At 46.7% G+C, this 16,506-nt stretch overlaps 1 protein-coding gene across 9 annotated transcripts in view; it reads right to left on the bottom strand.

Moving 5' to 3' along the window:
• Positions 1-16,506, bottom strand: part of GRID2IP (Grid2 interacting protein) — a 316,826-nt gene that overhangs the window by 819 nt on the left and 299,501 nt on the right. For all 9 annotated transcript variants that reach the window (XM_063934719.1, XM_063934722.1, XM_063934721.1 and 6 more), the window contains 4 exons: positions 10,870-10,956; positions 9,149-9,278; positions 7,496-7,614; positions 630-794 (listed from right to left, as the gene is read on the bottom strand). In XM_063934719.1, the coding sequence (XP_063790789.1) occupies positions 630-794; positions 7,496-7,614; positions 9,149-9,278; positions 10,870-10,956 (501 nt within the window). The remainder of the gene's footprint in view (positions 1-629; positions 795-7,495; positions 7,615-9,148; positions 9,279-10,869; positions 10,957-16,506) is intronic.

Here is a 16,506-nt window from a genome sequence, read left to right as displayed (position 1 = left end):
ATCATAATTCTCAATGTATTTACCATTTTAGGGCTTTGATCAAGTGGTCCATCCGCTCCTTGCGGCGACCATGGGTTCACATGTGTGCTGGAACTTGCAGTCCACAAGTGTGGAATTAAATCTGTATTTCCTGGCTGGGCCGAGAGCATGCATGCAGTTTGAGCCAATTCACCAGCCAGACTCTGATTGGGCAATAAGTGATACTCCACATGTTGCGGGACTACACAGCCTAGCATGCCCTGCCACAGTTTGGCTTTCAGGGCATGCTAAAATTGTGGCAGGGCATGCTGGGATGTGTAGTTCAATGGCAGCTGGAGGGCCGCTTATTGCCCACTCCTGAAGGGAACCTGTATTGTTTAGATATTTATTTCTGCTTCTTTGCCTGTGATTTTTTAATTCATAGCTTATTGCAATTTATATTTAAAAAAAAATGGGATTGCGATTTGAGCGTTTGAAAATAAAATGTTTTGGTCAATTTTGCCTTCAATATAGCGACTTATATTAATGAATGCTTCATAAATACCTCCATATGTATACAAAGGTATACAAAGTACTCATAATAACTGTCAATGTTTAGTAAAATGCCTATGAGCAATGTCGCTCTCACGGAGATCGCAGCGGTTTCTTACCTCAAACTTGCTGATAAACTCAGCAAATATCCCAAAGAACGCCTCCGTGCTGGAGCCCTTGGGGTCTTCTCCAAAGTAGGAGCAGACTTTGAAGAAGTCCTCTGTGGCCCGATGCTGCAGTGTATCCAGGCTCTGAATGGCGGGGAAGGTGTTCTCTAGGAACGTCTGAGGAACGGGTTAAGGTTGCAACTTTTTCTGATACATTGTTTTATATATATCTATCCAGACAACACCCATTTTACTGAAAGCCGAGGAGCCTGAGGACATCCAGACCAGTGATGGGACAACCAGATGCATTAATAAAGATAAGACAATACATTGATGGCCTAGTTCAGAGATGTACGGAAACCCGACAGTTTACGCACAACTCTGATCATTCCTGAACGGTGCATGCGCAGATCTATACTGTGCTTCTCCCATCTCTCTCTGTATTCTCGCATGCAGTGCCCCAAAGCTGCCATTATACAACACAGGGGCATTTCGCCCCCGTTCTGTAGGTGTGCCAATGCCACAAGCCTGAACAGTCTGGCCATCCTATGTAACCTGCAGGTTACTCAGATGGATGATGTTCATGCAGGTGATCTGATGGTTGCATCTTATGAAGCAGCAGCAGATCACAGAAACCGGCAGGAGGTGTCTATTAGCACAAGACTAAGGCCAGGTACACATCAGAGTGATGTGTTCCCGGCTGTTATGCTGGCCGACATATCGTACCACCCATCCCCAAGCACAATGCAGTGGCACGATTTATCTAACATGCCATGCTTCCTTTAGCAGCATGGCATCATTAGCTAATCAAAGGATATTGTTAGTGAACGGGAGCGCGCAATCGCGGTTACACACTGGACAATGTAGACGACTTGTCATTCCGATACAGTAAATCGTCCAAGTGTGTACCCGATCTAACACTCTTTCTGCATTAGCATATCCATCCCTGTCTCCCTCTCACCCAGCCCCTTAGTCACCACGTACCACAACAACCCACATACCCTTCACAGTGTCTACTCACCCAACCAACCCCATTTACCCCATAATGCCCCTAACCACTTTCCTAGAAAGTTGAAGCTTACCAACACAATAAGAAAAGCTGGGGCTATGGGTGAAGCATAAGGGCCATATAAGAGAGCTGAGACTGGGGGGGCATGGAGCAGAGATGAGGACGGGATAATTATAAGGCGGGAATAAGCCGCTGAAGGTCTGTAAGTCACACAGAACTTAAGGTGCATACACACTTGTGCACACTAGTAAACTATAGCGCTCATTTTTCCCTCCTGAGTGATATAGTTTACTATATCGCCCAGTGTGTATGCAGCCGACGACGAGCGAATCGCGGGTCGTTAATGACCTTTGGTCTCGGCCGTGCATGCAGCTCAATTTGGACTCATCGTCCAAAGCTGCATGCTTCGGCCGGCCGCAGCATGACGTCATTGTATCCCAGGAGGGGAAACACTAGGCCATGTCACTCACCGAGCCTAGTGTGTACCCACCTTCAGACTAAGGGGAATATTTACTAAAGCTTCCAAAAATTAAAAGTGGAGGTGTTGCCCATAGCAACCAATCAGATTCTGTGTCACCCCAGGTGTCACCCGCCAAGGGGTGACACCAAAGTGCCGATTTCTGCTCGCTGACAGGCGCCGGGTGCTGCACTGCAACATTACGTGCAGCACCTGGCTCCTGTCACAGTGTAGGAGCCGGCACTGCACACAGAGAGGTCTCCGGGGGCAGCCCAGCATCTCCAGACCTCCGGAGTAACAAAAATGGGGGCTTGGACCACGAGGCCACACCCCCTACCTGCGAGGCTATGCCCCTACCAGATTGTCTTCAAAGGTAGGAACGCCACTGCCCAGTACCAAGACTGAGGTCATGTGATATGTAGAAGCCATCACATTGAGGGCTAATAACAGTCCAACTGGGAAAAAAAATTGTTATGTTGCCAAGGATACTGGAATGAATTTAGGGTATTTTGGGGTGAATTCCTGAATTCAAAAATAAAATAGTTTTTTTTTCGAGTTGGCTCTGGTTCTTGAGATAATGGATAATCTCAATAAATAGGGAACTTAGCATTAACATGTGCATATGGGAATTTCATACTCTCCAACAATTTACACATAAAAAACGGCACAAATTCGAAAAGGGGGCATGGCCACGGGTAAAGTGGTGTGGCCACGCCCCTTTTCCTATACTTTGGAGAAGTATGGAGAGCCAAAAATCGGTACAGACCATAAAGAAAAAGGTACTGTACCTGCCAAAAAGGTACAGTTGGAGGGTATGGAATATACTGCAAGATTCTAGGAGGTAGGACAGGTGAATAGTCTATATGTTTTAGAATATTCCTCCTTCCCTCTGTATATAAGGGATCGTCCACTGTCAGTTGAGCGGTTCACGCTGTCTATTGTGTGTTTCTTGTTTATCATCCGTATCTCAAAAATTAGAGCCAATCTAGCAAAACTTGATGTCATATTCGTAAATCCGCAAAGTTACCCCAACATCGCTCTAATATGATTGGCAATAACATGAGTGTTGATCAGTGTTATCGAAAAGAACACTGTACATAGAGAGTTAACAGAAAAGTACTAAGGTCTGTAGGTCAAATAACCCAAAGAATGCAAAGAATGAAAGAGAATCATTGATGGTTAGCTCTTATGACTAGATATAATCCAACACTGAATAACCAGGACATGTTAAACCTCTGACAAACGAAAACCAGAAATAGAATATAAAGAACGACGCACAAGTTCTCTGGACACCGAATGCTAAAAAAAACTCTATCATTGTATCATGGGAATGATTCTGCATTATTTACCTCCTATTCACGGTCGCACATAGGTGGTCATACCGAGTTGATCGCTAGCTACATTCGTTCGCTGTGCAGCGATGAGGCAAAAAATCGGCACTTCTGCGCGACGTACTATTACAACGAACGATGTAGTTTCACACTGGGTCTAGCCAAGCTTTTCAGTCGCACTGCTGGACGCAGAGTGATTGACATGAAGTGGGCGTTTCTGGGTGGCAACTGACCGTTTTCAGGGAGTGTTGAAAAAAATGCAAGCGTGCCAGGAAAAACGCAGGCGTGGCTGGGCGAACGCAGGGCGTGTTTGTGACGTCAAAACAGGAACTGAACAGTCTGAAGTGCTCGCAAGCGCTGAGTAGGTTTTGAGCTACTCTAAAACTGCACAAAAAAACTTTGTAGCCGCTCTGCGATCCTTTCGTTCGCACTTCTGCTAAGCTAAAATACACTCCCAGTGGGAGGCGGCATAGCGTTTGCACGGCTGCTAAAAACAGCTAGCGAGCGATCAACTCGGAATGACCACCATAATAAGATTCCTGGCACCAAGCAGCCACCTATCCCTACAAGGCATTAAGAACCAGACCTGGCATTAATGTGCGCCACTAAAGGCGATTACTTTCTGCAGGAAAAGTGTTGGAAAGGCATAAATTAATGCATTTAGTATATTGCAGCCAGTGTTCCTGCATTCTTCCCAACACTTCCCACCCTGTCAAGAGTCACATAAATGATTAATAACTGTTAGTATTAGAGCTTTTGTTTTGGTGCGGTTCTGCTTTACTGTTGCCTGTATATTAAGCCTCACCAACCAATGGTCACTGGACTCCACTCTCTCAGAGACGGCAGCATTTAGATTAGGCGAGGGCTGCATAGGCACAAAACTATTTAAGAGTCTTATATTTTTGTGATTGGTTAGTTTAGGTCTGTTTGTTGCTAGGCAGATCAAGTCCTCTTTATGGTTTGTGGTTAGCTAGGATTAGCCTATCAGGGAATATAGCGGCGGTTTTCTTTGTTAGGGTATATAAAGGGAATCTGAATATTAGTATTCCTCTTGTTTGGTTTGGAAGTGCACCCACCCACCGCAACATCGTTTAACTCTATACCATTCGGCTTGCTAATTTGTTCAGAAACTTGAATCTCAATTCAAACTCAGTGGGCGGGAAGGCGCTACTGGCCAGCGGATACATGTGGGATAAGTGGTCATTGTGGGGCACTTACCCTTTTGAAGGACGGTGGGTGTGTCCTGCCCCTGCGGGGGGGGACAATGGGCACTTCTCTGCGGGAGCGTCTGCACATGTGCCATCCAAATGTGGGGACGTTTTCTGTGCTGCCATCTAATAGGCGTTATGGTTCTATTCTTTGTCGGACTAACCGGTTAAGGGGTCGTTTTTACCCAACAGCAATAAATATGTTAAACAGGACAAAATGAAGATAATTGGAAGTGTTTTGGTCTGAGAAGTGCTCTTTCTGTCTCTATGGTTTTTGTATATGCTTGCTTTTTATTTTATTGATTGTTCATGTTTTTTTCTTGAACCATTGATGACAATAAGATTTTACTTACCGGTAAATCTATTTCTCATAGTCCGTAGTGGATGCTGGGGACTCCGTAAGGACCATGTCCCTCCTCCAGACCTCAGTTAGAGAAACTGTGCCCGGAAGAGCTGACAGTACAAGGAAAGGATTTTGGAATCCAGGGCAAGACTCATACCAGCCACACCAATCACTCCGTATAACTTGTGATAAACTTACCCAGTTAACAGTATGAACAACAATAGAGCATCAGATCAACCCTGATGCAACTATAACATAACCCTTATGTAAGCAATAACTATATACAAGCATTGCAGAAGAAGTCCGCACTTGGGACGGGCGCCCAGCATCCACTACGGACTACGAGAAATAGATTTACCGGTAAGTAAAATCTTATTTTCTCTAACGTCCTAGTGGATGCTGGGGACTCCGTAAGGACCATGGGGAATAGACGGGCTCCGCAGGAGACAGGGCACTTTAAGAAAGAATTTGGATACTGGTGTGCTCTGGCTCCTCCCTCTATGTCCCTCCTCCAGACCTCAGTTTGAATCTGTGCCCGGACGAGCTGGGTGCTACTTAGTGAGCTCTCCTGAGCTTGCTATAAAAGAAAGTATTTTGTTAGGTTTTTTTTTTATTTTCAGAGAGATCTGCTGGCAACAGACTCTCTGCTACGTGGGACTGAGGGGAGAGAAGCAGCCCTACTCCCTGAAGATAGGTCCTGCTTCTTAGGCTACTGGACACCATTAGCTCCAGAGGGATCGTACACAGGATCTCACCCTTTGTCGTCCGATCCCGGAGCCGCGCCGCCGTCCGCCTCGCAGAGCCGGAAGACAGAAGCCGGTGAAAGAAGCAAGAAGACTTCGAAATCGGCGGCAGAAGACTCTAGTCTTCATACTGAGGTAGCGCACAGCACTGCAGCTGTGCGCCATTGCTCCCACACTACACCCACATACTCCGGTCACTGTAGGGTGCAGGGCGCAGGGGGGGGGGGGCGCCCTGGGCAGCAATTAGAGACCTCTTGGCAAAAGTGGGCATATATACAGTTGGGCACTGCATATATGCATGGGCCCCCGCCATATTTTTACACTGAAACGCGGGACAGAAGCCAGCGCCATTTTCTCTCCACAGCTCCGCTGAGAGGAAGCTCCCCAGGCTCTCCCCTGCAGAAACACGGTAGAAGAGGGTAAAAAGAGAGGAAGGGCACATAAATTTTCTTGGACCATTGATGACAATAAAGTATTATTATTATTAAGGGTGGTGAGACCTTCTCAGCACAGGTTATGGCTATTTATAGATCGGGCGTTTCAGTCGCCGCCATTTTATAAGATCTAGTTGACGGGAGCTGGTTAATGTAGCGCCTTCCTTGCCTTTTCTCTACGAATAGTCATTCCAATTAATATATATATTAATGACCCTTCAATCCAATGCAGTTGTGTCCGTGTTATTATTCTTAGTTGATAAGATAGCTTAAAGTGTTCTTAAGGTACAATCGCAATAAATGAATAAACGTCTTACAGAGAAGGGAAGGTTTACCCAGCCTGATGTTAGGACTTGGGCAGAGTGAGGGCATTTGTAGCACAGGGCAGGTGAGTCTCCTTCTACTGAAATGTGGTAAGGAAAGGAGATGGTGGTGGAGGGGGGGTGAGGGGGATGTATTATTCGGTGCATTCCTTCCTCTGTGGAGGGGCACACAGTTAGAGAAAGCAGAGAGAAAATGCCTGATTCAGGGGTGTGGATGCGATCCCCATGTTTGAGCAGTTGGCTGTTTTTATCTACTGCGAATGCATCAGCGCCACACTGCACAAGTGCTGCGATGGTCTTGTCATGGTGGTCCTAGTGTGGATGAGTACACAGAGTGATTGGCGGACAGTGACGTTTGAGGGAGGTGAATAAAACGCAGGCGTGTCGCTCAGCGACTGCAACTTCGGACGCAGTATCACTGGCCCCGGCGGCTTATTTGCGACGGACATTCTGAGCAAATACAGGAGTGCTCAGAGATTCGATGCTGCATCTTTGTACACAAGTGGCACATGACAAGCTGGCGGTGGGCTATAGAACAGACATTTGCACATCTCAGATCCGCTGTGTACAAAGACGCGGCAGCAACACGATTAGCACCCACCTCTGAATCAGACCCTAAGTGTGCGTCTTAATGTGCGCAGGGTGGGGCAGCTAGGTGTGCCGGTACAAAACCACAGTGCCTTGCAGCGCTCACCCAGCGTGCTTTATAAATGAGGCCCTTTCCTCCCATTGATGTCAGTGTGTTTGGACCAATAACTCAGTGACTTATAACTGGTAACTAGAGGACTGTTACATCATGGCATCAAACTAGCAGTATTATGCGAAAGGGCACAGACACCTGAAAAAGCGGCATCACAGGGTCTCAGCTGAGGACTGCATGGTCTGACATGTGATATGTAGTTCCAGCACTTCTGTCTGCTGGCATGGCAGCTCGCTGATACACACTCTTAGTTGTGAGAGACACAGAAACTGCGGGTCAGCACTGCGCACTATCCCTTACGCAATGTCTGTGTACAGCGGCAGAGGATACACTCATGGTGAGCGGGAACTTGTCCTGGGGGGAGCTGCTCATCCGGCTGCAGGCGTTTTTTATCTCCTGAATGGTCACATGTAGGTCGCTCAGGTCAGCAGTGAGCGACCTCTGATTTACTGGAGAGGAAAGAGAAGTTGTACATACATCAGACAGGTGGCTGGTCCAGACACCATAATGGGCAGGCAGCTAGAAATGCATGTTTATTATAAGGAACCAACTACTACAAATGAGAATGAACATTACACGTCATCTGGGATTTCTGGGATACGTATAAAAGCTTTCAGACTGCTATAATAGAAGTAAAAGCTGCCATCGAAGTAGATCTGTGCAAGAGACTACTGTGACATCTCCAACACGGTCGGCGGGTTAAAATGTGGCCATTGCAAGGGTCACTATAAGAGTGGTGACTATATTTGTTACACCCACCTCTGGGTGAATTGTGGGCAGTGTGTAATTTCTAGTGCCAGTAATTAAGATGGAGGAGTGAGGAATGCAGCATAGACTTGCGGGAACCATACTTTGTCCCTCTTTTAGGAGTCAGCTACAAGGTACAAGTTTGCATCGTTGAGAAACCAAGTAACATTGCAGGTGGGGGGGGAGGTGATGACAAGATGCAAAATATAATTTGTGAATTGTACGGTCTTCTATGTCTGCTGGGTCCAGGAAGTCTGCATCCCTTCCACCCGACTATAAAACAGGGGCAACACGCCTCTATTTTGTAGAACAGTCCCAGCAGCCCTCAGCTCTGCCCCCCAAACACTGAAGCATGTTAATCATACTGTGGCTAAGGAAGAGCTACTAGCAACGACACAGGACCCACTCTACACATGCAGTTCCCCCACCATAGGATTTGTACGTAAACCAGCCCATTGTTCCCACAAGAGGGAACACTCTCTGTGGGAGATACATGAAGCCTTGGAGAGAGATATAGGGGTCTATTTATGAAGCCTTAGAGAGAGAGATAAAGGACAAGCCAATCAGCTCCTAACTGCCATGTTACAGGCTGTGTTTGAAAAATAACAGAAGCTGGTTGGTTTGGTACTTTATCTCTCTCCACTTTCTCTCTCTCCAAGGCTTAGTAAATAAGCCCCATAGTGGAGAGAGATAAATCACCAACCAACCAGCTCCTGTCATTTTTCAAACACAGGGGCAGATGTCTTAACCTGGAGAAGACATAAGGAACTGATAAACCAGTGATAAGTGCAAGGTGATAAATGCACTAGCCAATCAGCTCCAATATGTAAATTAACAGTTAGGAGTTGATTGGCTGGTGCATTTATCACCTTCTACTTATCACTGGTTTATCACTTCCTTATGTCTTCTCCAAGTTAATACAACTGCTCCTGTGCCTGTAACATGGCGGCTAAAAAGTTGATTAGCTGGTGCTTATTCTATCTCCTCTTTATCTCTCTCAAAGGCTTTAGTACATCTCCCGCTGGGGATACTGTGTGTGTCTGCTGAAATTCCCTGGGACATAGCTGCCGCTATTTAAAACTGATAGATGATCTACATTAAAACATAGGGACATTTCCGGGACAAATCTTTAAAACCTGGAACCGTTCCTGGAAATCAGACGCATGTTGGCAGCTATGCCGTGGTGGGAGTAAAGCACCAGAAATATAATACAATATAATGCAGAGGACAGATTACCTTTGGCAGCGAGAGGCACAGTGGGGAGATCCTTGGCAAAGCTTAGCAGCTCAGGGAAATGCTGGCTGAGGGATTTGGCGAGTATGTGCAAAAATGTGAATTTCCCGTCCACCGTCTTTGTGGTATTGAGCTGTAAAATAAATCAGTTTAGCAGGGGAGAAAGGACAAGAAAATATCACTTGTAATTTAAGTCATCTAGACTCCACTGAATCCCACCCAGGTCCAGCGCTGCCCCCTGGGAATTTGTGACGGCAGCAAATGTTATTAATGATCGGTATACTGTAAAAACGGGTGGTCTTCAGTATGCCGGCTGTCGGGATCCCGGCGCACAGTATACCGGCGCCGGAATCCCGACAGCCGGCATACTGACACTTATTCTCCCTCGTGGGGGTCCACGACCCCCCTGGAGGGAGAATAAAATAGCGTGGCGCGCCACCGTGCCCGCAACCTGGCGGGCGCAGCGAGCCCGCAAGGGGCTCATTTGCGCTCGCCACACTGTCGGTAAGCCGGCGGTCGGTAAGCCGTCAGTATGCTGGTCGTCGGGAGCCCGACCGCCGGCATACCATACTACACCCGTAAAAACACGTGGCCTCATGCCCCTCCTGAATAAGACCTCCTTGATCTGTGTGGAAGAGCATAGACTTTTAAAGTAGCTTCTTGTGTGTGTGAAAATGAAAGACTATCCAATTAAAGCCTATGGCAAGTTACATGTGACACTATGGGCCTATGAGTTATGTGTACTGTAAATGCAACACTGCCATACTGAGAAGGGAATGCTAATGTAATTATACACATGGTCTGAGTCATACACATCTAGGCGATCGCACTGTTATTGCCCAATTGCCACCCGGAAATGCCCATTTAGCAGCCACAGAGATGGATCAGAAGTTTGCAAAGATGTGTACACGGGATGTAGTTATGATCCCGGCACCCAGGATCCCGGCGGTCAGCATGCCGACGCCGGGATCCCGGTCACCAGAACGCCGGAAGGGGGCAGAGGGTTATTCCCACTCGTGAGTGTCCCCAACACCCATATAGTGGGAATAGAACCTGTGGCGAGCCACCGAGCCCGCTAGGGGCTTCGTTGCGCTCACCCCCCTACCGGCATTCTGGCGGCCAGGATCCAGACGACGGTATGCTGACTGCCGGCATCGTGTTACACACCCATGTACACACCTCACATAACACAAAATAACCTACTGTCTTCTAGTCTCAAAGAACAGCCCAACGTAATCTGTGCACATAGCGAGAATAGTTCCCCAGGTGGTTTATATGAATCATTTCTATATTGCTCTATGGTAATCATACCACCTATAGTTTCTTTTCTATGGTTATTCACTGTAACATTTCCGAGTAAGTCTAATTCTACTTTGTGTGGAAGGATAATAAACTGGCCTCACTAAAGTGTTGATATCAGTCTTTAATTCCCCTGACACAGGCCCGACAGACCTATATTAGCAGGACTATCATTTACTTGCAAAGGTTTTGTATTTAGTATGGAACAAAAGTTTCCATAATCAGAAGAGACCATGGGGTTGATGTGTCAAGCAGAGAAATAGTGGAGAAGTGGACCGGTGGAGAAGCAACTAATCAGCTGCTACCTATCTTTTATAGAGTGTACCTGATCATTGCTACCTGTTAGCTTATTAGAAGCGATGGGCAAATTATCTGCCGAATACATTAACCCCCGTGTGTTACGAGACATACGGTTTGGGACATACCTCCGTGAGAAAATTGATCTTGAATCCAGTTGTCCTGTTAGTTTTGGGCTGTCCATCATTCAGATAGTTCCCCATGGCTAAAACAAACTGCACAGAGAGACAGGTATCACATCCCTGGTTCCTTCTCCCAATGTACAGTATATATAAGCACATGACTTGACAGAAGATAAGAACCACTTGGCCCATCAAATCTGCCCCTTTTCTTTTATCCTTTAGGTAACCTCCTCAACCCTATTTGATCCTTAGCTCTTTATAAGGATATTCATATGCCTATACCAAGCATGTTTAAATTTCTCTACCACTTCTTATGGGAGCTATGCCACTTATCCACTACCCTTTCTGTGAAGTAATTTTTCGTTACAATTTCCCTGAACCTACCTCCCTCCAGTCTCAGTGTATGTAGTCATGTTCTAATATTTCTATTCATTTGAAGAATGTTTCCCACCTGTACTTCGATAAAACCCTTGGTATATTTGAAAGTTTCTATCATGTCCCCCCTTTCCCTTCTCTCCTCCAAAGTATACATGTTAAGATCTTTTAGTCTTTCTGGGTATGTTTTGTGATGTAGTTTCATGCACGATTGTACTTGCCCTTCTTTGTACGCTCTCTAATATATTTATGTCCTTCTGGAGATATGGCCTCCAGAACTGGACACAGTATTCCAGATGAGGCCGTACCAATGACCTATACAGTGGCATTATTACTTATTTTTTTCTGCTACGGATTCATCTCCCCATTTAGCTTTTGGGTTTTTGAGACTCAAAAGCATGATTTAGTATTTTTTAGCATTAGACTGTAGTTGCCATGTTCTTGACCATTCCTCTAGTCTACCTAGATCCTCAATCATTTGTTTTACCCCCTCCAGGTGTGTCTATCCTTTTGCATATGTTTGTGTCATCTGCAAAAAGGCATACTTTCCCTTCAATAACATTTGCAATGTCAACAACAAAGATATTAAAGAGCACTGGTCCAAGTACAGATCCCCGGGGTACTCCACTGGTAACATTTCCCTCCACAGAATGCAATGCATTTACTACGGGTGGTATTCATGTGACCGGCGGTCACATGACCTCCCCAAAATCCCGCCTCCTCACTATCCCGACGGTCGGCATGCCGACCAACAGGGGCTATTTCCACTCGTGGGTGTCCACGTCACCCATAGAACCGAGCCTGCAGTGTGGCGAGCGCAGCGAGCCCGCAAGAGTCTTGCTGCGCTCGCCCCTCCCCACCGGGATCCCGGCATCGGAATGCTGACCTTTCCCAACCCTTTTGAGACAGAGGTCTGTTGCTTTTAGAATTGCACTTTTTCATTTATCCCACCTCTCATGCACTCATTTCAAGTTCCTCCAAGCCACCAAATGAATCACTTAGACATATCCCCATTTTTGTACCGTCAGCCTTTGCTAAAATCCAACACCTTTGTTTTTGAGTGACAAGAGTTGGACCCTGTCTTTATACTAAACCATACTGCTTAATGGTCACTGGATCCTAGGTTCTCATTCACATTTACGTCTGATATCCTGTCACCATTAGTGAGTATTAAATCTAATATTGCGTCTTTGCAAGAGGCTTCCTCACTAACTGCTTGAGAGATACTCCCTGTAAGGAATTTACAAATTTGCCACTCGTAGTTGAACTTGCAAAAAACCCTTCCAATTTACATCAGGTAGAAAAAAGTCTGCCATGATTATGACCTCTTCCTTTAAAACCATTTATATATGTATACACCCCTCCACATGCTTCTTTCTCATTGTGCAAATGCATAACCTAGATAAAAAGATGCACGTTCAACACTAACCTCTAATATATATGAGGGAACCAAGATAACAGCTTTTACAGAATACTATCCGTCCACCAACTTATTGGTTGCTTTAGAAATCCCAGTAATGTTCAAAGGAGAAAAAAACTGTAGAAAGTGATTTGTAAAATATCCCATCTCAGTAAGTAAAGTGACTGCCATACGTGGGTGACCGATCATTACGGTCTATATATTTGACTATGTATTTGCATGTACAAACAAAATTGAAAAATCACCCTTATGGGGCATACACCCGTTGAGATTTGTGCTTTTGTGCTAAGCAATTTAGACTAGGCGATTTCCCTTGAACTTCCTGGTGTCTAGATCGCCCACAGACACACAGCGATGTGTGCTAAGCGATTTGTGCCAAGCAAAAAAAAAAAAAAAGTAATTTTAAATAGTGGTTTGGGTGACGTAGATCGCGAACGCTATCGCTTATTCCAGAGGTTCCCAAACTGTGTGTGCCATGGCTCCCTGGGGTGCCTCGGGACACTTGCAGGGGTGCCCTGGGTTGGTGGTCCAGGACCAATTCAAATTATTCATGGTCCATATAATAGACAAAACCAGTGCTGGTGGCTGCCAGTCATAAAATATGTGGCCAAACAGAAGCAAATCTCGTCCCTCACCACATAACTGACCCTAAGGATGACATATAAACGCGATCTACTTAATGTAATATTTCTTTCTAAATTCCTCAATAAGAAATTTTTGGCCTAGAGGTGCCGTGAAAAAAATTCTGATGTTCTAGGGCGCCGTGATTCAAAAAAGTTTGGAAACCACTGGCTTATTCTATAAACACGGAGCGATTTGAACTCACTAAGCGATCTGAATAGATTTTGACTGCATGCACACAAAATCTGAGCCTGCGATGGCGACGCGCGGAACCGCACATCGCCATCGCTATGGGGTGTACATACAGAGCGATTTGTGCTTAATTTCTAAGCGATTTAGACAGATCACTTAGAAAAGAGGAAAAAATTGCCCCGTTGGTATGCCCCTTTAGCTTCCCTGCCACTACCTCAGTCTGAGTTATGATAGCAATTATAAGTTTTACAAGTGGGCAGAGTTGAAATGATCAGCACAACATTCTACTGATCACAACCAAGGGCCAAATGTAATAGAGTGAGAGTTTCAGAAAGTGAGAGTTTCGGTAAGGTTTTTCAGTTTTTGTTAAAGTGTCAATCATTTACACTGTAAAACCAGGTTGATCTTGCTGTGTAAATGATTGCCACTTTAAAAAAAGCTGCAAAACCTTACCAAATCTTTCACTTTCTGAAACTCTCACTCTATTACATTTGGCCCCAAGTGTCATACAGAATGTAACATAATAGAGATTTCTAACACATCATATAATTTTATTGTTTAAAGACCATTACTCCTGAATAAACCCTTTCTTCCCCTTGTGATGCCACGGTGAAGGTGTGGAGCCCTGTGTACAGGAGCTACAGTTTTCCCGCATCATGACAGGTGATAGGAGGAGCTACTGGCTCTCACTGGGAAAATGCTGACTTCAGGAACAAGACTCATTAAACAGGAACTTTTCCATCAGCTCTCCCTCCTCCCTGCACACACTCCAAGTTAATTGTTACCTGCCCTGGTCTTGTAGTGTGTGCTCAGCAAGATTCCTGTATGCTATGAATGGTTCCACAGAGCAGTGCGAAAGCTGTGGCTGAGAGCCCAGATGGTGACGAGGAGACTGCCCGCAGCGTGGCATACAATGGGCACAATGTGGCTTGTTACTAAACATTAACACCTTTACTAATACAAGGAGTAAAGGCGCAAATGCCACTGTAGCAGACTGATTAAAATGGACCTGTGACTGTACACACGGCAGAGGCATCTGACTCAGCTCAATGGTGGATTTCCCACTAGGTACATGAGGCACGTGCCTAGGGGCGCCACTTACTTGGGGTGCGGACAAGTAGGACATGTGCAGACTGCCTCTGTAAACTGTCCTAATTAGTAAATAGGCATATATAATTACACATAAAAGAAAATGTCATAGCTCATAGCTTGTTTTATTATTCTATTATATTAAACTATCAATCACCAAACAAGTGCTTACAACCAAACAATGAGAATAGTAAGATTGGTGTGGGGCCACTAATGTTGTGCCTGGGGGTGAACTGACCCCTAAATATGCTCCTGGATGAGCGTGACCAATATGTCGGCCTGATTCCTAAAGTCGCCCCTGTTCATACCTCTGTGATGTTGCTAGTCCCTAGTGTATGAACAGGCTGCAATCCCAGGAATATGGGTTCAGTCAGCTATACAGTATGGCTTAGGGAGGCCAATCCCGGGATCGGCGGGATCCCGGGATTTAGGCCCAAAAATGGCCGGGATTCAATCCCGGGATTGGAAGCTCCAATCCCGGGGATTGAGGGATTAGCGTTGAGCGTCCTCAGGATGCTCAGACACTGCATGGCTCCCTCCTTTCGGCTCCCCCTGTGCAGCGTGACCTGTGCCTGTGAGGTCACGCTGCGCTGTCAGCAGCCGCAGAGCAGGAAGGTACGGCGGTATTCACCCGCCGCCTCCTCAAGGCTCCCCCTACACTTACCCGCCGCCTCCTCCCGGCTCCTCCTGCACTTACCTGAAGCCTCCTCCCGGCTTCCCTGCACTCAACCACCGGCTCCCCTGCACTCCCCCGCCACCTCCTCCTCACCGGCTGTGCAGGTTTGTACTTTTTTAAATGTCTGCGGGGCAGGTGGGGAGGGGCGGGGAGGGGTGTGGGGGATGGCCGGAAACAGTTGAAATCCAATCCCGGGTATCCCGGGAATCCCGGGATTGACCATTTTTCAATCCCGATACCCGGGATTGAAAAAATGGCCCGGGATTGGCTTCCCTAGTATGGCTGCCTACACTAGGGAGGCCAATCCCGGGCCGTTTTTTCAATCCCGGGATTCGGGATTGAAAAATGCTCAATCCCGGGATTCCCGGGATTGCAGTAGGGAGCAGGGAGAGTAGGAGTGGAAGGCAGTGGAAAAGAGTGTAGAGAGCACGGAGGCTATAGGGAGCAGTGCTGGAGGGTGGGTGTAGTGAAGGGACTAGGGAGCAGCGCTGGTGGGCGTAGGAAGCGGAGCGGGAGGGAGGCTGAAGCGAGCACCACAGTGAGGGAGGGTTGGTGTCAGTAAAACTACACTTACTATTAGACGGGCGGCAGGCGGCAGCCATGGACAAGACGCGCTGAGCGCGCCGGAGGCCTTTCAAATTGTAGTGCTGGCCGTCAGCCAGTCAGAACGGGCAGTCCGGCAGCCAATCATGAGCCGCTGCGGCCGCTTCCCTGATTGGCCGCCGGTCCACCAGCTGTGATTGGCTGGCGGCCGGCGCTACATTTGAAATGCCGCCGCGGTCTGTGTACATGGCTGCCGCCCGCCTAATACTGCCGCCCGCCTAATAGTAAGTTACTTACACCAACCCTCCCTCGCTGCTGTGTTGCACATGCGCAATGCAATCCCGTGAATTCAAATCCCGGCATTTTTGGGCCTAAATCCCGGGATCCCGCCGATCCCGATCCCGGGATTGGCCTCCCTAGCCTACACTGTTTGGAGACAACAGCAGGTATGCTTTTAGAAACACATAGCAGTATGTAATATGCAGCAAGTGATAATCAATATACACGAGTTGCATAGGAGAGCAGCATTTTTCAGGCAGGCTCACAGCCCACCGATTTACTAAAGCCCAGTACACACTAGGCCAGGCTTTCCCAACCACGGTCATCAAGGCACACTAACAGTGCATGTTTTAGTGATATCCAGGCTTCAGCACAGGTGACTTAATTAGTAGCTCAGTTATTTTGATTTAACCATCTGTGCTGCAGCCTGGATATCACTAAAACCAGC

The sequence above is a fragment of the Pseudophryne corroboree genome, chromosome 7, assembly GCF_028390025.1.
Source record: "Pseudophryne corroboree isolate aPseCor3 chromosome 7, aPseCor3.hap2, whole genome shotgun sequence".
In the NCBI taxonomy this organism is placed as follows: Eukaryota; Metazoa; Chordata; class Amphibia; order Anura; family Myobatrachidae; genus Pseudophryne; species Pseudophryne corroboree.
Note: the sequence above shows the minus strand (reverse complement) of the source record. Positions and strands in the feature narration are given on the sequence as shown.